Here is a 25,495-nt window from a genome sequence, read left to right as displayed (position 1 = left end):
TGTTACAAAGGCAGTACAATATCACAGAGAGGTCAGGTCTCCTGCTCTCCTGGTTCACTCACTACAGATGCCCTATTTCCCTGCTTTCTAAAGTTTGATAGAAATATCTGTTGGCTATGGGTACGTTCTTAAACCACAAGGTTTCTTTGCCTATTAGTGAATTTCTCTGCTTTTTTAATCCGGGAGGTAAGAAATGGGATCCTGTGCAGGTTTGCTGAGAGTGGATGGATCATTTGCATGCTTATTGAGTTCAGTGGGATTTCCTCCTGTGCAATCATGCTTAGGATAGGTGAAACTGACCACGGAGGAGGAAGAGAGGAGGGCTGGAGTGGGCAGGGGAGGAGGAAGAAGGAAGAAGGGAAGGGAGGAAGAAGGGAGAGGAGAGGTGAAGGAGAAAGGGGGAAGGAGAGGGGAGAGGGGAAAGGCAGGTCTGATCATTTGCATACTTGAGTTCAATGGGATTTACCCCCATGCAATCATGCTTAGAATAAGTAAAACTGATCATGGAGAATGAGGGGGATGGGACAGAAGAGGGAAGGAGGGAGGGGGAGGAAGGGAGGGGAAGGAGCAAAATAGGAAAGAGGAGGAGGGTAGGGTAGGTTTGATCATTTGCATGGTTTTTGAGTTCAATGGGATTTACTCCTGTACAATCATGCTTAACATAAGTGAAACTGACTTGGGGGAGAGGCAGGGAGGGGGAAGGCAGGAATGGGAAAGGAAGTGAGGAAGGGGGAGGGAAGGGGAAGAGCTTGGGTGGGCAGGCACTGGGCAGAGGGAAAGCTCCTTTCCTTTCTAAACGGAAAACACTGTGAACTGTCATTGTTTTTCAGGGATTCCCCCATCTTTTTATTTTCCAGCAAGCACATGTGGCCGTCCATCTAAATTTAAACCAAAGCTGTCACTGGTCACATCCACAACAGACCTTTATTTCACTTTAGACAGTCATGGCTTCTCCCAAAGAATCCTGGGAAGTGTCATTTGTGAAAGGTCCTGAGAATTGCTAGGAGAGGCACTATTCCCATCACAGAGTTTCAATCCCCAGAAAAGGGGCTGACTGTTAAACCACTCTGGTCTCTGGAGCTCTGTGAGGGGAATAGGGCATCTCTTAGCAACTCTCAACACCTATCACAAACTACACTTCTCAGGATTCTTTGAGGGAAGCCATGAATATCTACAGTGAAATAAAGGTCTGGCGTGGGTGTGGCCCTGATTAGACAAGCCAAACTGGCTTTTAGAACACTGACAGTTGGTTCTTACTGAGCATGCCCGATGCTATAACAGACTTCAATGTTAAATTTCTTAAATTAATTAAAATCAGCCATGCATTTTTAAAAACTTTTAAACTGCAGAAGATCAAGGTCAAAGTATGGAGAAGGTCCGTAACAGGATTACAGGTACTCTGTGAACAGGGCTGATTTTTAATTAATTTCAAAAAATTATGAGACCACTGACAGAAAAAAGTCCAACAGGGATCTGGATTTTTTTCTCTTGTTTTACACTTTGAACTCTCGATTCTCTCTGAGTGTTTGTGTATCACTATGAAAACTTAGAGGGTTGTTAAGTAAGCGTTTCTGAATTTAAAACTATAAGTTTTGTATGGTTTTGTTTTGAAATGAGCTTATGGGAAGTGGCAGTATGGCATGAGGGCTTTTTTTCAATTTAATACTGCGGAATGTGAAAAATCCATGCTGCCTATAGTATACAGCCACTCTTGTGGCTGTATAAAAACATGGGGTTTGATCTAGGGAATCACAAATGCTAGGAAAGAGCTACCAGTGTGGGTGTGCAAACACATGTGAAAAAGTCCACACGGGGCTACAATTCATAGGCTATCACTATGCTTCCACTCATGCAAGAGGTTGCACCAGATCTTGTGTGCACAGAATAATTTGTTGTGATTGATTTCACTTTAAGAAAAAAAAGGTAGTACTCAGGAAATAGCTACTTGTGCTTAGGTGATGTGTAAATCAGCTTCTCTGTGTGTTGAAGACACTCTCAGCATGCAGAAGGGCAACTTCAGAATTTATTAATTTATGTTTATGTTCGTGTGCAGGGTCTGACCAATTGTGGGAGAGGAGAGTCTAATTGCCTAAGGAGATATTTATTGTTACAGCAGACACTTTTAGACACAACTCCTCAACAATATGCTCCAGCCTGCATGTCTTTGCACACAGCTTAGGGTTACCAGATGTCCGGCTTTCAGCTGGGGACTCCAGTTTTGGGGGGTCCTTTCCGGATCTCCATGTGACTCACCTTAATCGCTGAAGTTTCAGCTTTCATTTTAAAAAAAAGTTTCGACTTCCGGGAAGGGTGACTTCGCTTGTGCCTGCTTTTGAGACGGGCTCCCGCCTCAGAAGAAGCTTATTCAGATATAAATCAGTCAGAACATTTTTTTTTTTTGACTGATGAAATTTCTCCCGGGCAGTGAGAAACGTAGAGATCAACCTCAAAAGCCTGTTTTTGTTGGGAGGACTGGATTTCATTAATTTATGAGAAAAGGTCCAGCCAGCAATGCCGGACGGACTTCTGAACAAGCTCTATCTGATTAATGCGATACGTTTATCTTTTCTTCAAAGAGAAAACGGACTAACAGGCAAGCACCCTTCCTTCTATTATTTTTTTTTACTTGGTTTAAATTGTTGCAGCAAAAAGAGATTTGTCAAATGAATCAGCTTTAAAGAACTTCTGGGTGAGCTATAACTCTTCTCTGTTATTCACGAAATTAACAGCTTATCTCTGTTTCTATTACAAAAAGCTGTCCTGGAAGTGCATTCTAAAGATATAAACAGAAGAGGGATTTCTATTCCGAGGAGAAAAAAATTAAAAATATGAACTTTGGAACATTATATTGTCTGGGACTATTCTCTTTTTGGTCTATTTTATTTTGACGAATCTGCTTCTTCACGACGCCACTAACTGTTTTGATGCTGGGAACTAAATTTGTTTTGTATTCTTGAACATAGAGAGATAAGGCAGGCTGCTCTGTTTATACTGTGATGTCATCAAGCCTGGAATATTAACCCAATTGTTGCTGAAATAAGAAGTGGTTCTTCTTTATTTTTGTTTTGTTTTGTTTTTGTGGTTTTAAAAATGGCAATCAAGAAAGTGGCTGAGAATCTGGAAGTAATTATGTTTCAGAAAATAATGGATGAGATTGAGATAACGAAACAAACCCTGCGACAGGGCAGTAAGGAGCTGAAAATTGAACTGAGCAAAACGACGCAGGAGCTTAAAGAAATAGGGGATCCTGACTTCCGGGAAGGGTGACTTAGCCTGTGCCTGCTTTTGAGACGGGCTCCTGCCTCAAAAGAAGCTTATTCAGATATATCAGTCAGATTTTTTTTTTTTTGACTGATTAAACTTCTCCCGGGTAGGGAGAAACGAAGAGATTAACCTCAAAGCCTATTTTTGTTGGGACGACCAGATCTCATTAATTTATGGGACGAGGTCCAGCCGACGAAGGTGGGACGGATTTTCAACAACAAGCTCTATCTGATAAAGCGAACGTTCATCTTATCTTCTAAGAGAGAACGCACTAACAGGCAAGCACCCTTCTTTCTATATTTTTCTTTTACTTGACTTAAATTGTTGCTGTTTAAAAGAGATTTGCCAGATTGATCGGTTTTTGACATCTCACTGGGGAGCCATAACTTCTCTCTGCTACTCACTAATTAATAGCTTATCTCTGTTTTTGTTGCAAAAAGCTGTCCTGGATTTGCATTCTAAAGATATACACAGAAGAGGGATTTCTATTCCAGATTTTTATTTTGAAGAATATTATATTGTCTGAGACTACTCTCTTTTTGGTCTATTTTATTTTGACGAATCTGTTTCCTGACGACCGCCATTAATTGTTTCGATCCTGGGAACTGCATTTTGTTTACTTAAGCATGGAGAGATAAGGCTGTCTGCTCTGTTTATACTGTGATGTCACCAAGTTTGGAGTATTAACCCAATTGTTGCTGAAATAAGAAGTGGTTTTCCTATATTTTTCTTTTAAAATGGCAATTAAGAAAGTGGCTGAGAATCTGGAAATAACTATGTTTCAGAAAATAATGGATGAGATTGAGATAACGAAACAAAACCTGCGACAGGGTTGTAAGGAGCTGAAAATTGAATTGAGTAAAATGAAGCAGGAGATTAAAGATATAGGGGTCCCTGTGAGAGAGGTGACCCTGGAGATTGGAACAAACGTGGAACAGGAAAAAGATTTGGAGTCTATGGACTTTAGAAACAAAATCTATTGTTTGGAGACACAGGAGATTAAAGACATAGGGGTCCTTGTGAGAGAGGAGACCCTGGAGACTGGAACAGGGGTCCCTGTGAGAGAGGAGACCCTGGAGACTGGAACAGGGGTCCCTGTGAGAGAGGAGATCCCGGAGATTGGAACAAACGTGGAACAGGAACAAGATTTGGAGTCTATGGACTTTAGAAATAAAATCTATTGTTTGGAACTCAATGTTATCTCTGAAGAAATTAATGAAGATTCTAGAGATAAAGTTATCAATGGCATGGATAATCTTCTGGACTGGAATGATGTGATGGAGCCCAATATAGAGAAAATCTATGGAATTAACTGCAGCCATGTGACAATGGAAAAACTTTCAAGAGATGACCCAGTGTATTTTGAAAAAAAGAACAGAGATATGATTTTACAGCAGTATTTCAGCAACCTATTCAGAATGGATGGCAAGAAAATATTTGGGATAGAGGTAATTCCCATCAGACTCTTACTATATGACTATGGCTTTGACAGCAAGATTATTATGGAATACTGATAATGGAAGATTGGATACTGAAATTACTGGACTTAACAAGACTACTGAAGATGGAAGATGGAAAATGGAACTAATAGGGATAATAGAACAATGGCTACTGAAATTACTGAACCTAACAGATTCTGATGTGATGGATTAATTGAAATGTTTATTTTGACTATGGTTATGACAATAAGATTATCATAATTAGTAATGAGATGGATTAATCGATATGCTTATCTGGAAAAAAAAATTGATAGATATATTTCTTAAAGAATTGAAACCTCTCTTTGACTTTTTGTGGAAAGAATAAAGTAATGTTTATGAGATTTGATGATTAAGTAAGATAACTACTGGAGGAAAGTGATTTTATAATATGACTTAAGAGACAGGATTGTTATATATTATAGACTTATAACTGATTTGATCTTTGACAAATGGGAAGTCAATATTTTACTCTTTATTTTTTATTTTTGTTTTTTTTTTTCTTTTTTTCTTTTTGTTTAACTATTTTTGATTTTGTTTTTTGTCTTTGAATGTTTTATGATTTCGTCTTGTATGTTTTATGAAAATCTGAATAAAAATTATTGAAAAAAAAAAAAAAAAGAAATAGGGGATCCTGTGAGAGAGGAGAATGAGATCAGAGATGAGAAAAGAAAAAATAAAGGGAAGATACAAGCCCTGGAGATTGGAACAAATGTGGAATTGGAAAAAGATCTGGAGTTTATGGATATTAGAAATAAAATCTACTGTTTGGAATTTAACGTTATCTCTGAAGAAATTAATGAAGATATTAGAGATAAAGTTATCAATGGCTTGGATAATTTTCTGGACTGGAATGACGTGATGGAGCTTGATATAGAGAAAATCTATGGAATTAACTGCAGCCATGTGACAATGGAAAAACTCTTAAGAGATGAGCCAGTGCATCTTGTAAAAAAGAACAGAGATATGACTTTACAACAATATTTCAGCAACTTATTCAGAATCGATGGCAAGAAAATATTTGGGATAGAGGAAATTCCCATTAGACTCTTATTATATGACTATGGCTATGACAGCAAGATTATTATGGAATACTGATAATGGAAGATTGGACACTGAAATTACTGGACTTAACAGGACTATTGAAGATGGAAGATGGAATTAATATGGATAATGGAATAATGGCTATTGAAATTATTGGACTTAACAGATTTGATGAGATGGATTAATCGATATGTTTATTTGGACTATGGTTATGACAATAAGATTATTATTATTATTAATGAGATGGATTAATCGACATGTTTATTTGGAGAAAAATTGATAGATATATTTCTTAAAGAATTGAAACCTCTCTTTGACTTTTTGTGGAAAGAATAAAGTAATGTCTATGAGATTTGAGGATTAATTAAGATAACTACTGGAGGAAAGTGATTTTATAATATAATTTAAGAGACAGGATTGTTATATATTGTAGACCTACAACTGATCTGCGACAAATGGGAAGTCAACATTTTATTTTTTTGTTTAATCATTTTTGTTTTGTTTTGTTTTTTGTCTTTGACTGTTTTATGATTTTGTTTTGTTTGTTTTATGAAAATTTGAATAAAAATTATTGTAAAAAAATAAAAAATAAAAAAAAGTTTCTAGGTGGTCTGGTTCCGAAGATATACACCAAAACGTCAGCTGCCCCCAATGCCTTCTGTTAGTTGCTCTAAGTTCTGCTCTAATCCCTGCCCTTTCATGTTTTTATTGAATAAGAAGTCAGGGTTGTGATTGACAAGAGCAAGAGCTAACCCTTATTTCAGGTTCTGAGAACAGTTTCTTCTTTCTGTCTCCCATCAGGAATTCAGTAAATAGGTACCTTTTAGCAGCCAAAGAGTACTTTGTACAGGATTGGGACTTGTTTCAGACTAAACATGCATAGGATTGCAGTACAACAGAAGATCACAGCAGGATCTTGGTAGGCATAAAGGTGTACATGTAAGGTTTTTCTAATTACTTGCAAAAATGGTATATTATACTTTTTATTTTTCAAATAATTTTTGAACAGAAGTTTTAAAAAGTGTACGTGCTTCAGTGTTATACTTCTCTAATTAAGGAGTCAAACAAAGTTTAAATTTTACAGGACTGTGGAAGAGGGCAGCTTATTTATATTATTCATAACCTGTTTTGAAAACCTTTCCAATATGATTTTTTTCAATGCTAATTCCACGTACCTGGGAGCTTACCCCATTGAATTCAGTAGGACTTACTTTTGAGTAGACATGGTTAGGATTGTGCTGAAAATCAATGGGACTGAGTAAACTTAGAAAAGGATTGTGTTGTAAATCTTTCTCTCCCCCTCTGATCCTTTTTTTATTAAAAAAAATCAGTAAGGCAGGGCTTACTTAGATGTCACTGCTTTTATTTCGCAGGAAACTAATAGTTTTTTTAAAAAATAAAAGTTCTGCAATGGCCAACTGGTTTTGACAATAAACTATTCTATGGGGTGTATGTATTTTTACATCTCCAGTATATGGAATATTTCCAACAACCCTGTGAGGTAGAGTTGGAAACCAAGGCAGCTCACAAAAAGAAATAAACCCATTTAAAATCCAATAACTGTAAAACAAATATAAAACAGTTGCAAAACAACTTAAAGTGGCATGTTTCTGAATTTTGGATTGGGTGAGTGAAGTTCCTTATCATTGAATTGCAGTCCCGTGCATGCTGCCCTGTCTAAATAAGCTCCATTGAATACATTGGGACTTGCTTCGGAGTAAATATGCATAGGATTGCACTATAAATATCTTTACAGGTTGTATAAATAATAAACATCTTTGACATTCATGCTTATATAAATATTTCTTCATAATATGTCTTGATATGTATCTGATTTCACACTACGGTCGTAAATGATTATTTATAAATGATTATTTCCTCTATATTTTAAGAGTGCCCTTCTTCCTTGCGGTGGTCATGGTTCCCCTCTGTTGTTTTCACCCTGAGGGGCAGATTAGGCTGAGAGATGGCACATAGCCCATGGTCACCCAGTAAACTTGTAGCTTATTTCCATTTTAAAATGTAATTAAAATGATTTATATGCAGGCAAAGTTTATGAAGTACCACATAATAGATTTAAAGCATATCCAACTCACATTTAAAGCACATGACTTCCCCCAAAGAATCCTGGGAAGTGTAGTCTTCCCCTCACAGTTATAGTTCCTACCACCCTTAACAAACTACAGTTCCCAGGATTCTATGGTGGGATTCATGTTCTTCAAATGTATATTGAATGTGCTTTAAATGCATGGTGTGGATCTGCCCTAGTATGCTGTGCAATCATTAGTGAATTGAAAAGAACAATTATAAAAATACTTTTTCAAACAGGGCTGTAGCTCAGTGGTAGGGCACATGCTTTGCATGCAGAGGTCCAAAATTCAATCCCTGGAAGAGACTATTGCAATGAAGGCACCTGCTAATATCAATAGGCAGGGAGTTCCAAAGCGTAGGTGCTGCCACATTAAAGGATTGGTTTCTTACAAGATAAATGAAACGCAAATAGAAAAAGAAAAACAAAAACAAAAAAACAATGATGATTTCTTAAATGCAATACCATACAAACCACAACAAGATCCCTACGAGTAAGGCAGAAAACTAAGCATCCCACAACCAGTCAGGATTCCTGACCAAAATCCAAAACTAAAACAATCCTGGCAGCCAGTTAGCCAAGGTCACAGAAATCCCCATGCAGCACAACCTGACCCAGGGGCTGCATTTACTGCAGAATGCTGTGGCACGATTGCTGACATGAGTGAGACCCTATCAGCACATAGTACCTCTGCTCCAAAATCTTACTGGTTGCAACAACAGTGGTTCCATGTGCTCTGTTCAGCCTTCTTAATCTCATTGATGATGCACCTTGTTGTTTGTTTCTTGCCCAATAGCTGTAAAAGAGACTTCACATACTGGGCAGCATTGCTGCAATTGTTGTTCTCAAGCTGCTGCCTGTGCAGGTAGACCAAATCATGTGCTTTCTCTCTGTCAATTATAGTCACTGGAATTGGGTTGGCTGGTGAAGTGAGTTTATAGCAGCCCACAGGAGAGACAGAAAAGCGTAGAGAATCTTCTTACTCATTTCTCAGACCTCTTTCTGAAGTTAAGGGTCAAATCTGTAAAGAAATTTGGATGTTAAAAGGTAGGGGCAGGGCACTGCCAACCTTACTTGGATATGGATATCTTTGCAGAGGATCCCTAGTCCAGTGTAACCAACAACACAATCCAATCCATATCTACTGAGAAGTAAGTCCTATTCAGTTCTAAGGGGCTTAGTCAGAGCTTGGAAAAGTTACTTTTTTGAACTACAGCTCCCATCAGCCCAATCCAGTGGCCATGCTGGCTGGGGCTGATGGGAGTTGTAGTTCAAAAAAAGTAAATCTGGGCTTAGTGAAAAGTATCATGAAGGAAGAGGCCACACAGAGGATCTAACAATAACAGGAACTTTACTATAACTAATTATATACAGAGAACAAGGCCCACAGCATGGTGCTGCTTGTAAGGCAGGCCTGGAACTAAAACTACCACAGCCTGAGGCTGACTCAGCAGTTCCTGGTATGGCAAGCCTGGAAGGCCAATACACTACACCCCTTCTCCCTAACTCTCATAGTCCTGAAGATACTTGGGACGAGCCCTGGTGCAGGTCGCTCAATGACCATTTTGCATTGAAGCTGATAGTGCATCCCCTAGTTCCCCATTTGGCTCTGGTTCATACTGGTCCACTTCAGGGTCAGGCACAACTGCTCTTGTCCAGTATCAGGAGCAGCCACTGGGTCACTTTCTCTTTCCACTTGAGTATTTCCAGCACTCTCAGAAAGAACTGATGGAGGTGGGGGATTGTCCTCTCATCTGGTCCACATGTCGAAGTAACACATGGCCATCTGGTGTTTGAGCTCTGTAGGACAATGGGCCCGCAGCTTGGGTCACAGTGGCAGAAATCCACATTTCACCAGCACCATAGTTCCTGACATACACAGGGTCACCTGGGGTGAACACCAGTGCAGGTACTTGAACTGCAACGGACTCCTTGTCGGTCCTCAGTCAAGCAGGATGCAACCGATCAAGCAGAGTTATTATTCGTCTGTTCATTCATAGCTCAGCTGGACTCCTTCTAGTTGTGGCACAAGGTGTGATGTGTTCTGTCAGAAGAAAACTTGCAAGGCATCAGTCCCAGTCACCTTCTACAATCCATTTTAATGCATCCTTTGTTGTCCTGACCATCGTCTTGGCCTGGCCATTCATTGCTGGATGAAAAGGGGCTGAAGTGACACGCTGAATCAGTCCATTATCCAGGAATGTGCAGAATTCTGCAGATGTGAACTAGGCCCCATTGTCTGAGACAATGGTGTTTGGCAACCCATGTGTTATGAAAAGCCTGCTTAAGGTCTTGATAACAACACGAGATGTCATTGGCAATACCAGAACCACTTCTAACCATTTGGAGTATGAATCAACAACAATTAAGAAAGTTTGTCCCTGGAAGAGGCCTGCAAAGTTGATATGAAGCCATGACCATGACATTTTTGTTGATTCCCATGGGTGCACTGGGGCATGTAGTGGAGCTGGTCTTGAAACTTGACACATCTCACATCTCTTGACACATTCTTCAATCTTGCTGTCCATCTTAGGCCACCATACATAGCTGCACCCCAGAGCCTTCATTCGCACTATACCAGGGTATCCGACATATAGGGCCTCCAACACCAGATGTCTCAACACAGTAGGAATGACAACTCTATTTCCCCACAGGAGGCATCCCTTGTGCACTGATAGTTCGTTTTGTTTGCATCCCCTCCACACCCAGTTGAGAACACGGGCAAGAACTGGGTTCTTGGACGACACAGTGGCAATATTCCCAGTATGGAGGGGTGGTTCCGGTAATGACTCTAACAACAGCACATCCAGCTGAGGGGTTTCATCAACCCCAGCAGAAGAGAGAGGTAGGTGGCTCAAAGCATCAGCATGGGCAATGCTCTGCATTGTTATATGATGAAAACTTCTGTACAGTGTGTGTGGTACTGCTTTGTGTCCTTGATGTTTTCCTTTCCTCCACACTATCTCTATTTCTATCTTAATTTCCAATCAGAGAAATGTTTTTGTATGAATTGTATGCACCAAGCAACTGTGGTTGATGCTTAATGTAACATGCTTAATGACATCACTTGGACACACCCCATGATGTCACTTGGACCAACCCCATGACACCACTTGGACCCACCCTATGACATCACTCAGGCATGCCCCATGACATCACTCAGACCTGCCCCCAAAATCTCAGGGTTTGGGATGCTTCTGACCTGGCAACCCTAATGCAACTGCCTTTGTGGGGTGGAGTACTTTCCCATAGCAATGGGTGGGGGGAGTGCTCTTCTGCCCACAGGATCTCAGGCAGCCTTGCAAGAGGTTGCAAAGGCATGGGACAAGCAAGTCTATTAAAGGCCTTGCTCCGCTGCCATCTGGCCTCTTTCTCCCAAGCCAGCTTCCCCACCCACCGTCCCTCCTTCCCTCAGTTTAGAGCCTCACTGTGCTATCTGGCTTGCTGGTTGATGGGGTCAGATAGGAATTTTTCCTCTTGGCCAAATCTGGCCCCCTGGTTGAACAGGTTTTTTTGCCTATTCCTCACTGGTTGGGGCTAGACTTTGTTCGGCATTCATCTTTTTCTGTCACAACTTTAGCCAAAATGACATTGGGCAGGATCAAACTTTGAGGGGAATCCCCATAAGGGGTTCTGTAGGGCACATGCATGAGCAATGCCCCTAGCTTGGGTGGGGTCAGGGTCTTATGTAGTGCACATCCTCTTCCACTGATTGCCCAACAGAACCCCAGTTGTCATGGCCTTGACCATGGCTGGGGTCTGAATGCTGGCCAATTCCCACAGGGCCCTTCCACCAGCTGCTTGCCAGGTTGGAAGCATTCCCTCTGCTAAGGGATGGAGATCATCGCCCAACTGCCATGCCACCACCGTTTGTCTGCTGTAATCAATAAAACTGTGGCCCAATTTCATCCATCCAAACCTGCTGTCGTGTAATTTATTTCCCAGAGCTGTGGGGGGACACAGCATGTACCTGCCACACAATTATTTTTACCAAAGGAAAGAGTAATTCTGTGCCAAGACATTTCAAAGTGGTTTCAATAACAAAGAGAACATTAGGAAGACCTTTGAAAACTTGTTCAAATGTGATACATTTGTTACTACCTGGCAAGTCGATGCCTCAAATCAAGAGCTCCCATTCTGTTAAAAATTAAAGTTATCTGTCAGTGTAGGGGGGGAATGATTTGCATGTGACAACTATACTGAATTAACAACCCTCCCTATAATTTTCCCCTGTGGAGACATCATGTTGTTAAACCCTTCCCCAAAATTCATGCCACTAAGAGTGATCAAAGAAGCAGGGCTGAAGTATGCTCTCACTAGACTTTTAGTTTAGGTGCTATCTTATATTACCACTGCCATTTGATTCAAAATAACCACACCATAAATTTTCCTGGACTTTCTGTAGAGCTCATAGCAAGTATGCACAACTCTTTTACCATTAGCATAGAGCTGCCAGAATCAACAGCAACAAAAGAGCCAGAGTGATTTCGTGCATTGTCTCTTTTGGATATAGCTGAAATGACCTGATCTGAGCTCTTGAGCAGAGCAGTAATGGGGAACGTGGCTGTCCAGATGTTGTTGACTTCAGTGCCCATCATCCCTGAGCATGGGCCATGCTTGTCTGGGGCTGTTGGGATATGGAGCCACAGGTTCCATATCTGTGGAGTCGAATGGTCTATATATCAGGTGTGTGTGTGTGAACCTTTTTCAGATCAAGGGCCACATTCTTTCATGAAGAACCTTCCAGGGGCTGCATGCCAGTAGTGGGCAAGGCCAGAGACAAAAGTGGGTGGAGCAATAGACTTTTGACCTTTACCCTTTGTACAGGAGGGTATACTACAACCACACAAAAGTCAGAGGTTTCTGTTCACATCCAAGCAAATAAAAGGCATTTATCACAGTTCAACAATACATTCCAGCGAAGCAAAAGCATTTAAGGAATCAATTGAGTAGAGCTGTTTAGGGTATGGAGAAGAGGCATGTCCTAGGGAGAGTCCCTAGGGCCAGATAAGAGTGGCACTGAGGGCTGCATTTGGCCCCACCCTGCTGTAAATGAAAACTTAAATCATAAAGCCACATCCACACCAGACATTTGAACCACTTTAAACTGTCATGGCCTCCCCAAAGAGTCCTGGGAAGTGTAGTTTGTAAAGGGGGCTGAATGTTATTAGGAGACTCCTATTACCCTGATAGAACTCCAGTGGCCAGAGTGGTTTAACAGTCCACTCCTCTTCCCAGAGAATTATTGGAATTGTAGCTCTGTGAGGGGAATGGGTGTCTCCTAACAACTCTCAACACCCTTCACAAACTGCACTGGATTCTTTGGAGAAAGCCATGACTGTTTAAAGTGGAATAAATGTCTGGTGTGGATGTGGTGGAAGTCAACCAAAGTAGGTAGAAATCAAGGAACAAACAGGAGGGAAACACAGGCTGAACTTAAAAGGACAGAAATCCCACAACAGCAGATTGCTTCCTCCCAGTCACATTAATAAAACAATTCACATTCCAGTTCCCTTTAAGCATCAAATATTCATCCTTACATAAAATGGAACTCTTAATTCTATTCACCAAAGGTAATTTAGGACCTGCATTGCTCCATTTATTGTTCTGTCGCTGCATGTTGTGTCCTGCAATTAGCTGATATCCCATTACAACAAAAGCTTTTTATAAACATGACAAGGTCTAACCTTTCAAAACACATCTAAAAGTACACAATAGAGGGGGGAAAGCCATTGGAATTAATTAAACTGTAAGTTCAATGTGAAAGAACAAATTAAAAATTGAGATAACACCGTTAGCAGTAATTAAACCAAGTCAGTATAAAAATTAAAAGTCAAAGAACATACTAAAGAAGTGGCAATTTAGAAGGTATTGTGTTAGAATGTATTTATTTCTCTTTGTGCTTTATTGTAGCAGATTATAAAACAGCACTCGGGATGCAGAATTCCCTAGGAGATGCACCATTCACCAAAGTATTCCTAGCTTGTTCAGATATTTATATACATAAGGGAGTAGGATCATACTCCATTCCTGCTCATATGCATGTTTGATGTGAAAGTTCCTACATGCAAGTTGGATCAGTGAGTGTGGACACTTGAATATGAAGGGTCCTTGATTACACTAAGCCTGTGTTCAGTTTGTATCTTTAATCCCTTCTGCTAAAGGTATTGATTGGGAGGGAGCAGATTCGTGGTCACAATTCTCATTCCCTCCTAAGAAGTTCTAATGGTTTCTAGGAAAAGTTTAGTTGGTAGCTGGAAAGGCTGAGATGTGTTAGATTATTTCATTGTGCTTGATGGCATCACACCCTGGGCAGAGATTTTTAGATCTTATTAAACAACTTCCCCATCAACAATACCCCCCTAAGCTGTCTTAGAGATCAGTTCCAGCAAACTTTGTTTTCAAGTACAAACAAAAATGTATGGAGTCATTTGTTTGCCAAATTAGATTTAAAGAACATGATTCACTTTTCCCTGGCCCCCAGTTCACACTTCCTGGCTGGATTTGATGTAACCTTTGGCTTTTCAAATAAGTAAAAGTAAACTCATTTGAAATGTGGTGTTGGAGGAGTGCTTTGCAGATACCATGGACCGTGAAAAAGACAAATAATTGGGTGTTAGAACAAATTAAACCAGACCTATCACTAGAAGCTAAAATGATGAAACTGAGGTTATTATACTTTGGACACATAATGAGAAGACATGATTCACTAGAAAAGACAATAATGTTGGGAAAAACAGAAGGGAGTAGAAAAAGAGGATCACCAAACAAGAGATGGATTGATTCCATAAAGGAAGCCACAGACCTGAACTCACAAGATCTGAACAGGGTGGTTTATAACAAATGTTATTGGAGGTCACTGATTCATAAGGTTACCATAAGTCATAATCGACTTGAAGGCACATAACAAATAAATAAATAAATCAAAGAACTGGATGAATGATGAAGGGAACAGTGACTTACGCCTTGATTCCAGTACGGTGGGGGGCAACTTTTGTAAGAGATGCAAGCTACCACCTACGCATCTGAGCCCTGAGAACCGAAATGCAGTAGACCTTTTCATTTCATTTATTGCTTATATCCCACTTTCTTCCTGAAGGAAGTCCAATGCTCCAACCTCCCCATGTATTGAGATCTTCTCCAAGGACATTCTTCAAGTTTCATCTGAAGGAGAGGTAGAAGCTACTCCATCTGTTAACTGTCACCTGCCATTACAGCTGTAACAGAGGTGAGAAGAGAAGGGATGCAGGGTCACTCCAACAGCACAGCTGAGACACCAGCAACTTTTGAACTTCCCTTGAACTTTGCCACCCTGGATGTACATTAAACGAACCTGTACCTCAGTTTAATTTCTTTCTCACTGTCCTGCCTGAACTCAAGGAACTCAGACTCAAACACAGCTGTAGTTTTTCCTTTTACTGAAGTAAAAGAACATTTCAGTTCAGTGCCCTTCATGAATCTACCTACTGCTTACTCAGAACTCAGCATCCCTCTCTACCTAGGCACAACTTGGCGGCAGTAAGACATTGACTCAGCATCTAGCCCTTCCTCCCCGCCCAGCTTAAGTATGTACCCCAAGTCACGGTTGGAGGTATGTGCATAAGCGCTGACTCCTCCTGAGCTAGGTTTGTTGAATCTCCCACCACGTCCACCTCCTAGACCTGAGTGAAGGCGGGGCCTCAGCTTCAGTCCTGTTCTCTCCCTCTGGGTGGGGAGAGTTGTCTGGTGGTGGCACAGGCGTGGGGAGAGGTACCACATCAGGTGGAGGAGCGGGTGGCCACTCCGGGGGTCTGTCCTGGGAGAATCTAGGATGGCTGGTCAGCATCCAAAGCAGGGGCTGCTTTGACGTCTCTCCCTTCACTGGGTACTTCCCCAACAGGAACATCCCAGTCCACGTCCTGCTAGCATGGCTCACGACACTCCCTCTCAATCCATTTTTCTTTTTGGTCATGTCTTTTTAGACTGTATGTCTGAGGACAAGGCCTTTTTTTTAGCCAACTGTAAGCTGTTCTGGGAGCTTTTTTGGCTGAAGAATGGAATAAGATTTAAATAAATAAATATGCCTCCACAAAGAGTGCCTCCTTGGTGGTAGCACCCCAGCTTTGGAATACTCTCCAAGTAAGTGAGGCTGGCATCAACATTGCATAATTTTCTGTGCTAAAATGGAAATGGACTGCCTTCAAGTCAATCCCAACTTATGGCAACCTTAAGAATAGTGTTTTCATGGTAAGTGGTATTCAGAGGGGGTTTACCATTACCTTCCTCTGAGACTGAGAGGCAGTGACTGGCCCAAGGTCACCCAGTGAGCTACATGGCTGTGTGGGGATTCAAACCCTGGTCTCCCAGGTTGTAGTCCAACACCTTAACCACTACACCACACTGGCTAGGTTAAGATATTTTCATTTGCCAAGGCCTTTTAAATTGACTGTATTGTCCTATCTGGTTGAACAACTTTGTTCTGTGTTTTTGGATTATTATTTCTGTTTTTAGTATGTTGCTTTGATTTATTTCAAAACATTTTTTAAAAATATTGTACTGAAACTTGATTTTTAACTACACTGCCTTAGAATCCATGTTTTGGATGAAGGTATGATTTAGACATTTTCTAACTAATGAAAAAAAATTCACTAATAGGCAGAAAACCTTGCAGTTAAGAACATACCTATAGCCCACAGATATTTCTATCAAACTTTAAAAAGCAGGGAAATTGGGCAGCTATAGTGAATGCACCAGGGGAGCAGGAGACCTGACCTCCTCTCTGAGATATTGGACTGCCCTACACATTTCGCAGAATGCAAACACAATTTGGGTTGGTCTTTCACAGTCCAATCCACTTCCTGTGTAGCTTGGAAGACTTTGGTAATGTGCCTCTGAGCATATGGTGAGTGGTGGCAATACCTGCCATCTCCAAAGATGGAGAATTATATTTTTGTATGTTTGTTGGTGTTCTTCTTACTTTGCTTCTTTCCTGTGTTACTAATGTTTCTACAGAGATCTAATCTAGAAAATTTTATTTCCCTCATTACTCATCTTAGAAATCTGCATTTGTAGTTGCATGAAAGGGTGCATTAACAGTTGAATCTGAAACTGCAGTTTGATGTAAAATCAGACTGATTACAGTATGTTGCTACTTCAGCAATGGCTCTAGCTGTTGGAAAAAAGAGGGTGCATGTTTTCAGCCTGCTATGTTTAAACCACTTCATTTAAGGCAAGGTGGGCATGGTCAATTAAAAACATAGAGCACACCTAGAATTTTGCTAGAATATATTACACCTTCCACTGTTTTATCTTGTGCAAATTGAGACACTCCTGATGTCCACTGGAGACTATTCTGCAGAATAGTCAGTGCCATTATTCCACATTTTTTTGGAGTATTTTAGTGTATATTTTGCAAAGTGTTGCTGTACTTCACATGTTAGAATAGAAACAAAATAAAATGATTTCCTATAGGAAGCTTCACTAAAATTGCAAACTAAATCAGACATATTTAAAGTGATCATATATCAACTGTCTTAATAATGTTACTTCCTCCCTGCTAAAACAAGATCAGCACAGCACATGTCTTATTTCTATTAGGGTTAGTGTTCTATTAGTGTTGCCACCACTCCCCATATGCTCAGAGGCACATTACCAAAGTCTTCCAAGCTAAACAGGAAGTGGATTGGACTGTGAAAGACCAACCCAAATTGTGTTTGCATTTTGACAACTTTGTAGGCCAGTCCAATATCTCAGAGAGGAGGTCAGGTCTCCTGCTCCCCAGGTGCATTCACTATAGCTGCCCAATTTCTCTGCTTTTAAAGTTTGATAGAAATATATGTGGGCTATAAGTACGTTCTTAAACCTCAAGGGTTTTTTTGCCTATTAGTGAATTTCTCTGCTTTTTTAATCCGAGAGGTAAGAAATGTGATCCTGTGCAAGTTTGCTGAGAATGGATGGATCATTTGCATGCTTATTGAGTTCAGTGGGATTTCCTCCTGTGCAATCATGCTTAGGATAGGTGAAACTGACCACGGGGGGGGTAGGGACGGAGGGCTGGAGTGGGCAAGGGAGGAGGAGAAAGGAAGAGGGGAGAGGAGGAGAAATGAAGAGTGGAGGGGAGGAGGAAGGAAGAGGAGAGGGAAGGAAAGCCAGGTCTGATCATTTGCATGCTTATTGAGTTCAGTGGGATTTACTCCTATGCAATCACGGTTAGGATACGCAAAACTGACCATGGGGTAGGAGCAGAGGGAGGGGAGAGGAGAGGGAAGGAGAAAGGGTGGGGAGAGGGGGAGGGGCAAAGGAAAGTGGAGGGGAGGGCAGGTTTGATCATGTGCATGCTTATTGTGTTCAATTGTATTTACTCCCATGGAATCATGCTTAAAATAGGTAAAACTGACCATGGGGAGGGGATTGGAGGGGGAGGGAAGGGAGGGGGTAAGAGGGAGAAGAAGGGAGGGTGGGTTTGATCACTTGCATACTTTTTGAGTTCATTGGGATTTATTTGACTCGATGGCCTTATAGGCCCCTTCCAACTCTACTATTCTATGATTCTATGATTTCTATGCAATCATGTTTGAAAATGGAAATGGACTGTTTTCAAGTCGATCCCAACTTATGGCGACCCTATGAATAGGGTTTTCATGGTAAGCTGTATTCAGAGGTGGTTTTACCATTGCCTTCTTCTGAGGCTGAGAGGCAGTGACTGGCCCAAGGTCACCCAGTGAGCTTCATGGCTGTGTGGGGATTCGAACCCTGGTCTCCCAGGTTGTAGTCCAACACTGACCTGGGGTAGGGGCAGGGAGGAGAGGAGGAGGGGGAGGGAAGGAGATTGAGTGGGTGGGCACTTGGCAGAGCGGAACCCCTTTTCCTTTCCAAAATGAAAACATTGTGAACAGTATCATTGCTTTTCAGGGTTTCCCCCACCTTTTTATTGTATAGCAGGCACATGTAGCCTCTCACCCAAATTTAAACCAAAGCTGTCCCTGGCCACATCCACACTAGTCCTTTCTTTCACTTCAGACAGTCATGGCTTCTCCCACAGAATCCTTGGAAGTGTAGTTAGTGAAGGGTGCTGAAAGCTACTAGGAGATGCCCTGTTCCCCTCACAGAGCTTCAGTCAGAGTGGCTGACTGTTAAACTACTCTGGCCACTGGAGCTCTCTCAGGGAAATAGGAGTCTTCTCTCAGCACCCTTGACAAACTACACTTCCCAGGATTCTCTGAGGGAAGCCAATACTGTCTCAAGTGAAATCAAAGTCTGGTGTGGGTGTAGCCCCCTGATAAGCCAAGCAGCTGTGAGTCTGGCTTTTAGAACACTGACAGTTGGTTCTTACTGAGCATGCCTGACATTATCATTCAGTTCAATGCAAGATTTCTTAAATTAATTAAAAATCAGCCAGCCATTTTTTTAACTTTTAAACTGCAGAAGATGGAGGTAAGAGTATGGGGCAAGGTCAGTAACAGGATTCTAGGTACTCTGTGAACATGGCTGATTTTTAATGAATTTCAACAGATTATGAGAACTCTGACAAAAAAAAAGTCCAAAAGGGCTGTGGGGTTTTGTATATCACCATGAAAATTTAGAGGCTTGTTAAGCAAGCGTTTCTGAGTTTAGGACTATACGTATTGTAAGGTTTTGTTTTGAAATGAGCTTATGGGAAGGATCAGAATGCCATGGGGAGTATTTTCAATTTAACATAGCATAATGTGAAAACTCCACACTGGCTATAGTATGCAGCCACTCTCATGGCTGCATACATTACAAAACAGAAAACAACTAGCCTTCCTCTCAATGAATTGCTAAGTAACTTGTTCCACTAGCACAGGTGTGGGGAACCTTTGGCTCTCCAGATGTTGCTGAGCCACAACTTTGATCATTCCCAGGCATTAGCCATGCTTGCTGAGGCTGATGGGAGTTGTAGTTCAGCAAAATCTGGAGGACCAAAGGTTCCCCACCCCTGCATTAGCACGAAGGTTTACACTGGCACAATGGAACTTTCCACCTTTTTCTACCCCCCCCTCTATGCTTTCTAATTTTTTTCTGAGGTTTTCCCCACCTTCCAAAGCAGATTTGAGGAGGTTGGAGGACATGCATGGGGTGGAGGAGAGTGAGAGAAGGTTCACTGTGCAAATGTAAATCCTTGTGCTAACAGAACAAGTACACTAAATACAGCCCCTAATATCAGAATAAGGTTCAATATAGCAAAACATAGCATAGATCAAAATATAAAACAAGTCACAGTCAAATTCATGCCAGAGCAACATAGACAATACATGAACATCTATTAAATCCATAAGAATTAATTCTCTGATTTGATTGATTGAGATTACCTTGTTGATGGCAGCTAAAATTGTGTGGGCTAGAAAAAGTTTCATTTCTTGTTCTGCATTTTCTGGATGTCCTAACTTCCCTCCAGAGATTGGTGGAAGGGTGGGGGACAGCTTTTGAACAATTGCAAGAAATGCAAAGGCAGCCCCATAGCCAGCCTTCCTTGTTAGGAGGGGTAGCCACATTTCTAGGGGGGCACTGGGGGGAGAAGTGCCAGCCGATCCCTCCCCCCAGGGCCGGTTCTAAACAGAGGCCAGGTTGGACACTGGCCCGACGGCCTCTGGAGCTACAGGGGGCCCCTCAGCTGCCCCTCCGCTCCCCTTCTGCAATCTGCAGGGGGGCACACCCCCACCTACCTTTCTGTTGTCTTTTACCATTGCCCTTAACGAAGATGGCGGCCATGGTTTCCCTAAGGTACTGAAGCCCCTGCAGCCATCTTAGTTGATGGCAGATATGCATGTGCGTAGCACACACGCGTGCCATCAACAAAGATGGCGGTGGAGGCGTCATCCTGTTAGGGAAACCCTGGCCGCCATCTTCATTAAGGGCAATGGTAAAAGACAGCAGAAAGGTAGGTGGGGGCACACACATGCCAGGGGCCAGGGCAAGCTGATGTCCAAGGGCTGTGGCATTCCTGGAGCGGGCCCTGCCTCCCCCACTCACTGGTGGAGTTAGCCGAGGGCCAGGTCAGGGGAAGGGAAAGACAATGACCTTTCACCTCACTCCTCATTCCAGAGAGTGTGTTCCCTTACATGAATGAATTTTAATCTGTTGAATTGTCTCACCCTTTTCTTGAGAAAGGACTCCAGGAATGGAGGACTCAAAAGCTTGACTTTGCCTATAGCTATAGACCTCTTTCACCAGTCATCTGTCCCTGAGTTCCTATATTCCCAGGTGATCACTACGCTCTGCAGCAGATGAGGGCCTCCTGCAGATACCACCTTATCAGGAAATCAGTTCTGCACAACATAGGAAGTGGACCGTTAATGTTGTGGCACCTACCCTTTGGAATTCCCTCCCCTTAAAGGAGGCGCCATTTCTGTTATCTTTTCAATGCCTACTGAAGACCTTTCTCTTTCAACAAGCCTTTCAATAGAGACCTTATCCCAGTCTGTGTCTGTGCTGGAATTGCTGTTTAAGATGTTTTAATGCTTTTTTAAAATGTTTTGTTTTTATATATTTCTAAGTCTGTTTTAAGATATTTTGCAGTATTTTTTAATGTTTTTGTTTGCCGCCTGGGATCCTACTGGGAGGAAGGGCAGGATATAAATTTAATAGATAAATAGTATGTTGGAATTAATTAAATTAGTTTAAAAAGCTTAACCACGAAGGCTGATCTATGGGGAAAGCCTGAGAACAGTGAACTGAAAGAAATCTCAGTAGACAGACATGTCACTGCTCCTAAATAGGATGAGTAAATTAATGAAAACTCTATACTTGAATAAAGTACAACACAATCTACTATTGCTCAAATTAATGACTTTAGGGACCCTGCACTACTGTCTGCATCTCATGTTCACTTATTGTTGCTTCAGTCAGTAGATTTCTAAGAAACAAATGCATTATTTGACCAGGATGTCATGTGTGTTGTTTGAGAGGGCTTCCAACTGCTTGCTGATTCCTTCAAATAAGCAAAATGACTTACTACCAGAGAATCCTGGCCAACAGTCACTCTCATAGTTGGTGCTGAATTAGATCCTACTGTCCACTACAGTACTGAACTTGCGACTTTGTACACCGTGGATAAGAAACCCCATGTTCTATACCTATTATCCTCCCCATCAGACTTTATTATATATATATTATTATAGAGAGAGATAAGTTGTTCTTTAATGAGTGGCTTACCTCATTTCTTCATGGTGATATCTGTTCTGCCAGTCACATTGATGTAGTGCATCATCATTGGTCCTTCTCTCTGCCAGTGATCTGGATTATGTGATTTAAACTGCAGAAAACTAGTGTGGAGGACAAGGGATTGGTTTCGGTGACACTGGGGTCCTTTCCAACATTATAATTCTGTAATACTTAGGCTTCATATTTTGATCTAATACATACCACATATCACCGCAACACATTCATGACTTTATTGGTGCACTGTGTGTCTGTCGTTACCTTTTTATTTAATAGGGATATAATACTGCAAAAAAAAATGTTAGTTGAAACTTGGGTCTTAGCCTAGAAGTAATATATTTCTTACAAGCTGACAGCAGCTGTTTTCCTTTGTTATCTTTATCCAGGCTATCAAATTCTGGAATAAGCTTACAGAACCTGCTGCTGGGGGTGCAAGGGCAGCTTTAAATCATTGTTAATAGAGGATGTTCATAAGGACCTTTGAGCAAAGTCTGGAAAGTACTTTGGAAAAGGAGAACCTAGTAAACTTGCAGAAAATATTGTAGTCCAGTGCTGCATTATGAACAGCCTTGAGCTACCCTCATATAACAACCTTTAACCCCAAATCAGCAACATGTGCAACTGGTTTTTATGTCTTGTGGATTTACTAACACCATGTTAAACACTTGCCAATATGGCAGTTCAGGGGGTAATGAAATAATTTAATCTGAGTATAGCCTTCATGCATTCATATTATTTTATCAATGCCCAATAATATACAGTATACCTCCTTGAGAAACATTTGCATTCATAGGTGGAGGCACTTTAGCATGCAGACATGGCAAACCGTAAAATGTAAGGGACGGAAACTTAAAGTCTCTGTCAAAAGCAACAGGGAACCACTACAGAGGACAAGGGCAAGATAATTTCATCAGATCTGGTACAGTGTAGTAGCTGACATATACAAGCTGGGAAGCCTCCATTTTCTTTTTCAAAATATACTCAGGGAATGGAAAAAATATATTAGACTCAGACTTAGTGTACAAATACTGCTGTTGTAAGGTTTACTGAGATTACACAAATGAAACATTGAGAGGAATAAGATTCTATATTTATTAAGATGCTGGACTATGACCTGGGAGACCAGGGTTCGAATCCGCACACAGCCATGAAACTCACTGGGTGACCTTGGGCCAGTCACTGCCTCTCAGCCTCAGAGGGAGGCAATGGTAAACCCCCTCTGAATACCACTTACCATGAAAACACTATTCATAGGGTCACCATATGTTGGAAGTGACTTGACAGCAGTCCATTTCCATTTATTAATCAGCAGCAAATAAGTAATTTATACAGTTATAGAATTGAGAGGAATGGTATATAGAAAGTGAAAAAGGAGTGTCAGATCAGAGATAGATGTTCCAAATAGTTTAAATCACTGTTCTTCAACCCTGGTTCCCCATATGTTGTTGGACTACAATGAACATCAGCTTTGGCCATTGGCTAAGCTGACTGGGGTTGATGGAAGTTGTAGTCTAACATCATCTGAGGTCCCAAGATTGAAGAACAGTGGTTTAAATGGTTGATAATAGGCTGACAGAAGGAAATAGAGAATGCAATCAAGGAAGTACCTTCTTTACACATCAGTAACATGTAATTAAGCACATACCACTCTGTGTTGAATTTGTATTATGCAGACATAACTCATCTGATCTCAGATAGATCAATGGTAAAATAAGGATAATTCAGACCACAGTAATACGGTTATTTTTTATTCGTGGAATGGAGACCTAACCAAGTCTTACTCCAACAGTTCTACTTACAATTTCAATAGTGTTTTTAGTGCTTTTGTTTGCCACCCTGGGCTCCTACTGGGAGAAAGGGCAGGATATAAATCAAATAAATAAATAAATCCGTTCATTTTCTCTAAGTCTGCCCATATTATAACTAGAATAAAGATACCCGGTCTCATGTCATCTGCCTCCAGCCTACTCATGATTCTCTACCAGGAGACACCAAAACCCACCTGAGTAAAGATGATGAACCACTGCAGGGCTCAGCATAGGTAACAGCTTAAATATGAGTTGCTGGCAGAAGCAGTAGACCCACGATTTTTAGTACTGGAAAATTAAGGTAGAAGTGATAGTGCCAAGTGGCCAGCAAGAACGACTAGCCTCTGCAACAATGAAGCCAACTTACTTCTTTCCCTTAAAATTAGCGTATGGGTAACTGTTGTGGAAAGAATGAGAGAAACAGTACTGTACCTAGCAAGAGATCAATGATCAGTTTGGGTGCTACAGGCAAGGAGCACTGTCACATCATTGTGCCCTGGATTTTAGTGGTCACTAAAGGGTTTGTGTGTTTTTTACTGTAGCACTTATGGCAAAATAAGAACTCCAACTTAAGATAACTTATTCCCTTCCTGCTTACCCTTCTGCAACTTACCAAGTTTTTTTCCCTATACGAGACCACAAGATATAGGCTACAAACATAAAACCTATGTACACAGAGAGCAAAATGGAGAGAGGTTCCTCATACAACTGTAGCATCTCTCCTGGATGCCGCTACCTTGATGTCTGGCATGCTGCTATAGCTCCCCAAGGTACAGTGTGATTTTGCAGGCCATTCACAGGAGGGACCTCACCTTAACAGTGCACAGCTGCCCTCAGGCCAGAAAACATGAATTCCTCTTAGCAGCAGCAAAGGAGGGGGGCTGTACCAGGGCCTTGGCAACAGAAGGCTGCTAGATACTTTAAAGTGAGGGTCAGCTGCTGGATCTCCATGCCCCTGGGATGGTAGGGAAGTAGAACATTATTACTATTTGAACAGGAAACAGGATTGTGGCATGGATATTATATAACTGCTAACAAGTAGCTGCACTTATGTGCTTTGCAACAATGGAATGGAATTCTATTATACCAGCCTGATATGTGAGCCCTATGGATAATGGGATGAAACTATGAAAAAGCAAAAAGTATATAAAAATAACAATACAATTATCCAATTCGCAAAACAGGACTGCCACACTAGTGAAATTCACAAGTCAACTTCTTGAGTAGTCTTTCATGAAATGGTATTTTGACAGCACGGTGGTCATTAGCATGTAACTAATTGCACTATATTTCCATAAGCCTTGTATCAGAGAATTAACATGACTAAGGACGGAGTATCACTTTTCTGGACTAGCTTCAAAGGAAATGTGTAATTCAATAGGAAAAGCATGGTTTGTTTTATTATTAAAATGGATGCTGCAGCCTATTTTCAAAGAAAGCAGTTTGGGTACTTTGAAAATTAATTATGTTAAGGTTATTATAAACTAAGTGTTGGAGTCGAAACACATGTTTCCAATATACAGATTAATTAAATCTCAATTATTTGTAATCTTAGATAAAATGATTTGGTGATCAGGGAACTAGCAACTATTTTCTTTCTTTTTTTAATCACCTTTTCCTGATTAGACTACCTAATAAAATTATAGCAGCTATGG

The 25,495-nt window shown here is 41.1% G+C and overlaps 1 protein-coding gene across 3 annotated transcripts in view; it reads right to left on the bottom strand.

Moving 5' to 3' along the window:
- The window catches only part of LOC133383046 (uncharacterized), a 264,149-nt gene that overhangs the window by 85,795 nt on the left and 152,859 nt on the right, over positions 1–25,495 (bottom strand). Inside the window, exon 14 of one of the 3 annotated variants that reach the window (XM_061623012.1) lies at positions 8,876–8,896. The exons of 1 other annotated variant lie outside the window; for it this stretch is intronic. In XM_061623012.1, coding sequence (XP_061478996.1) covers positions 8,891–8,896 — 6 coding nt within the window. In that variant the 3' untranslated portion in view covers positions 8,876–8,890. Of the gene's footprint in view, positions 1–8,875; positions 8,897–15,071; positions 15,093–25,495 lie in introns of those variants that run through there. One more of the 3 variants, XM_061623001.1, reaches the window with a different exon arrangement.

Source organism: Rhineura floridana, chromosome 1, assembly GCF_030035675.1.
Source record: "Rhineura floridana isolate rRhiFlo1 chromosome 1, rRhiFlo1.hap2, whole genome shotgun sequence".
NCBI lineage: Eukaryota > Metazoa > Chordata > Lepidosauria > Squamata > Rhineuridae > Rhineura > Rhineura floridana.
The sequence above is the reverse complement of the archived record's forward strand: the minus strand, read 5'-3'. Positions and strand labels throughout refer to the sequence as shown.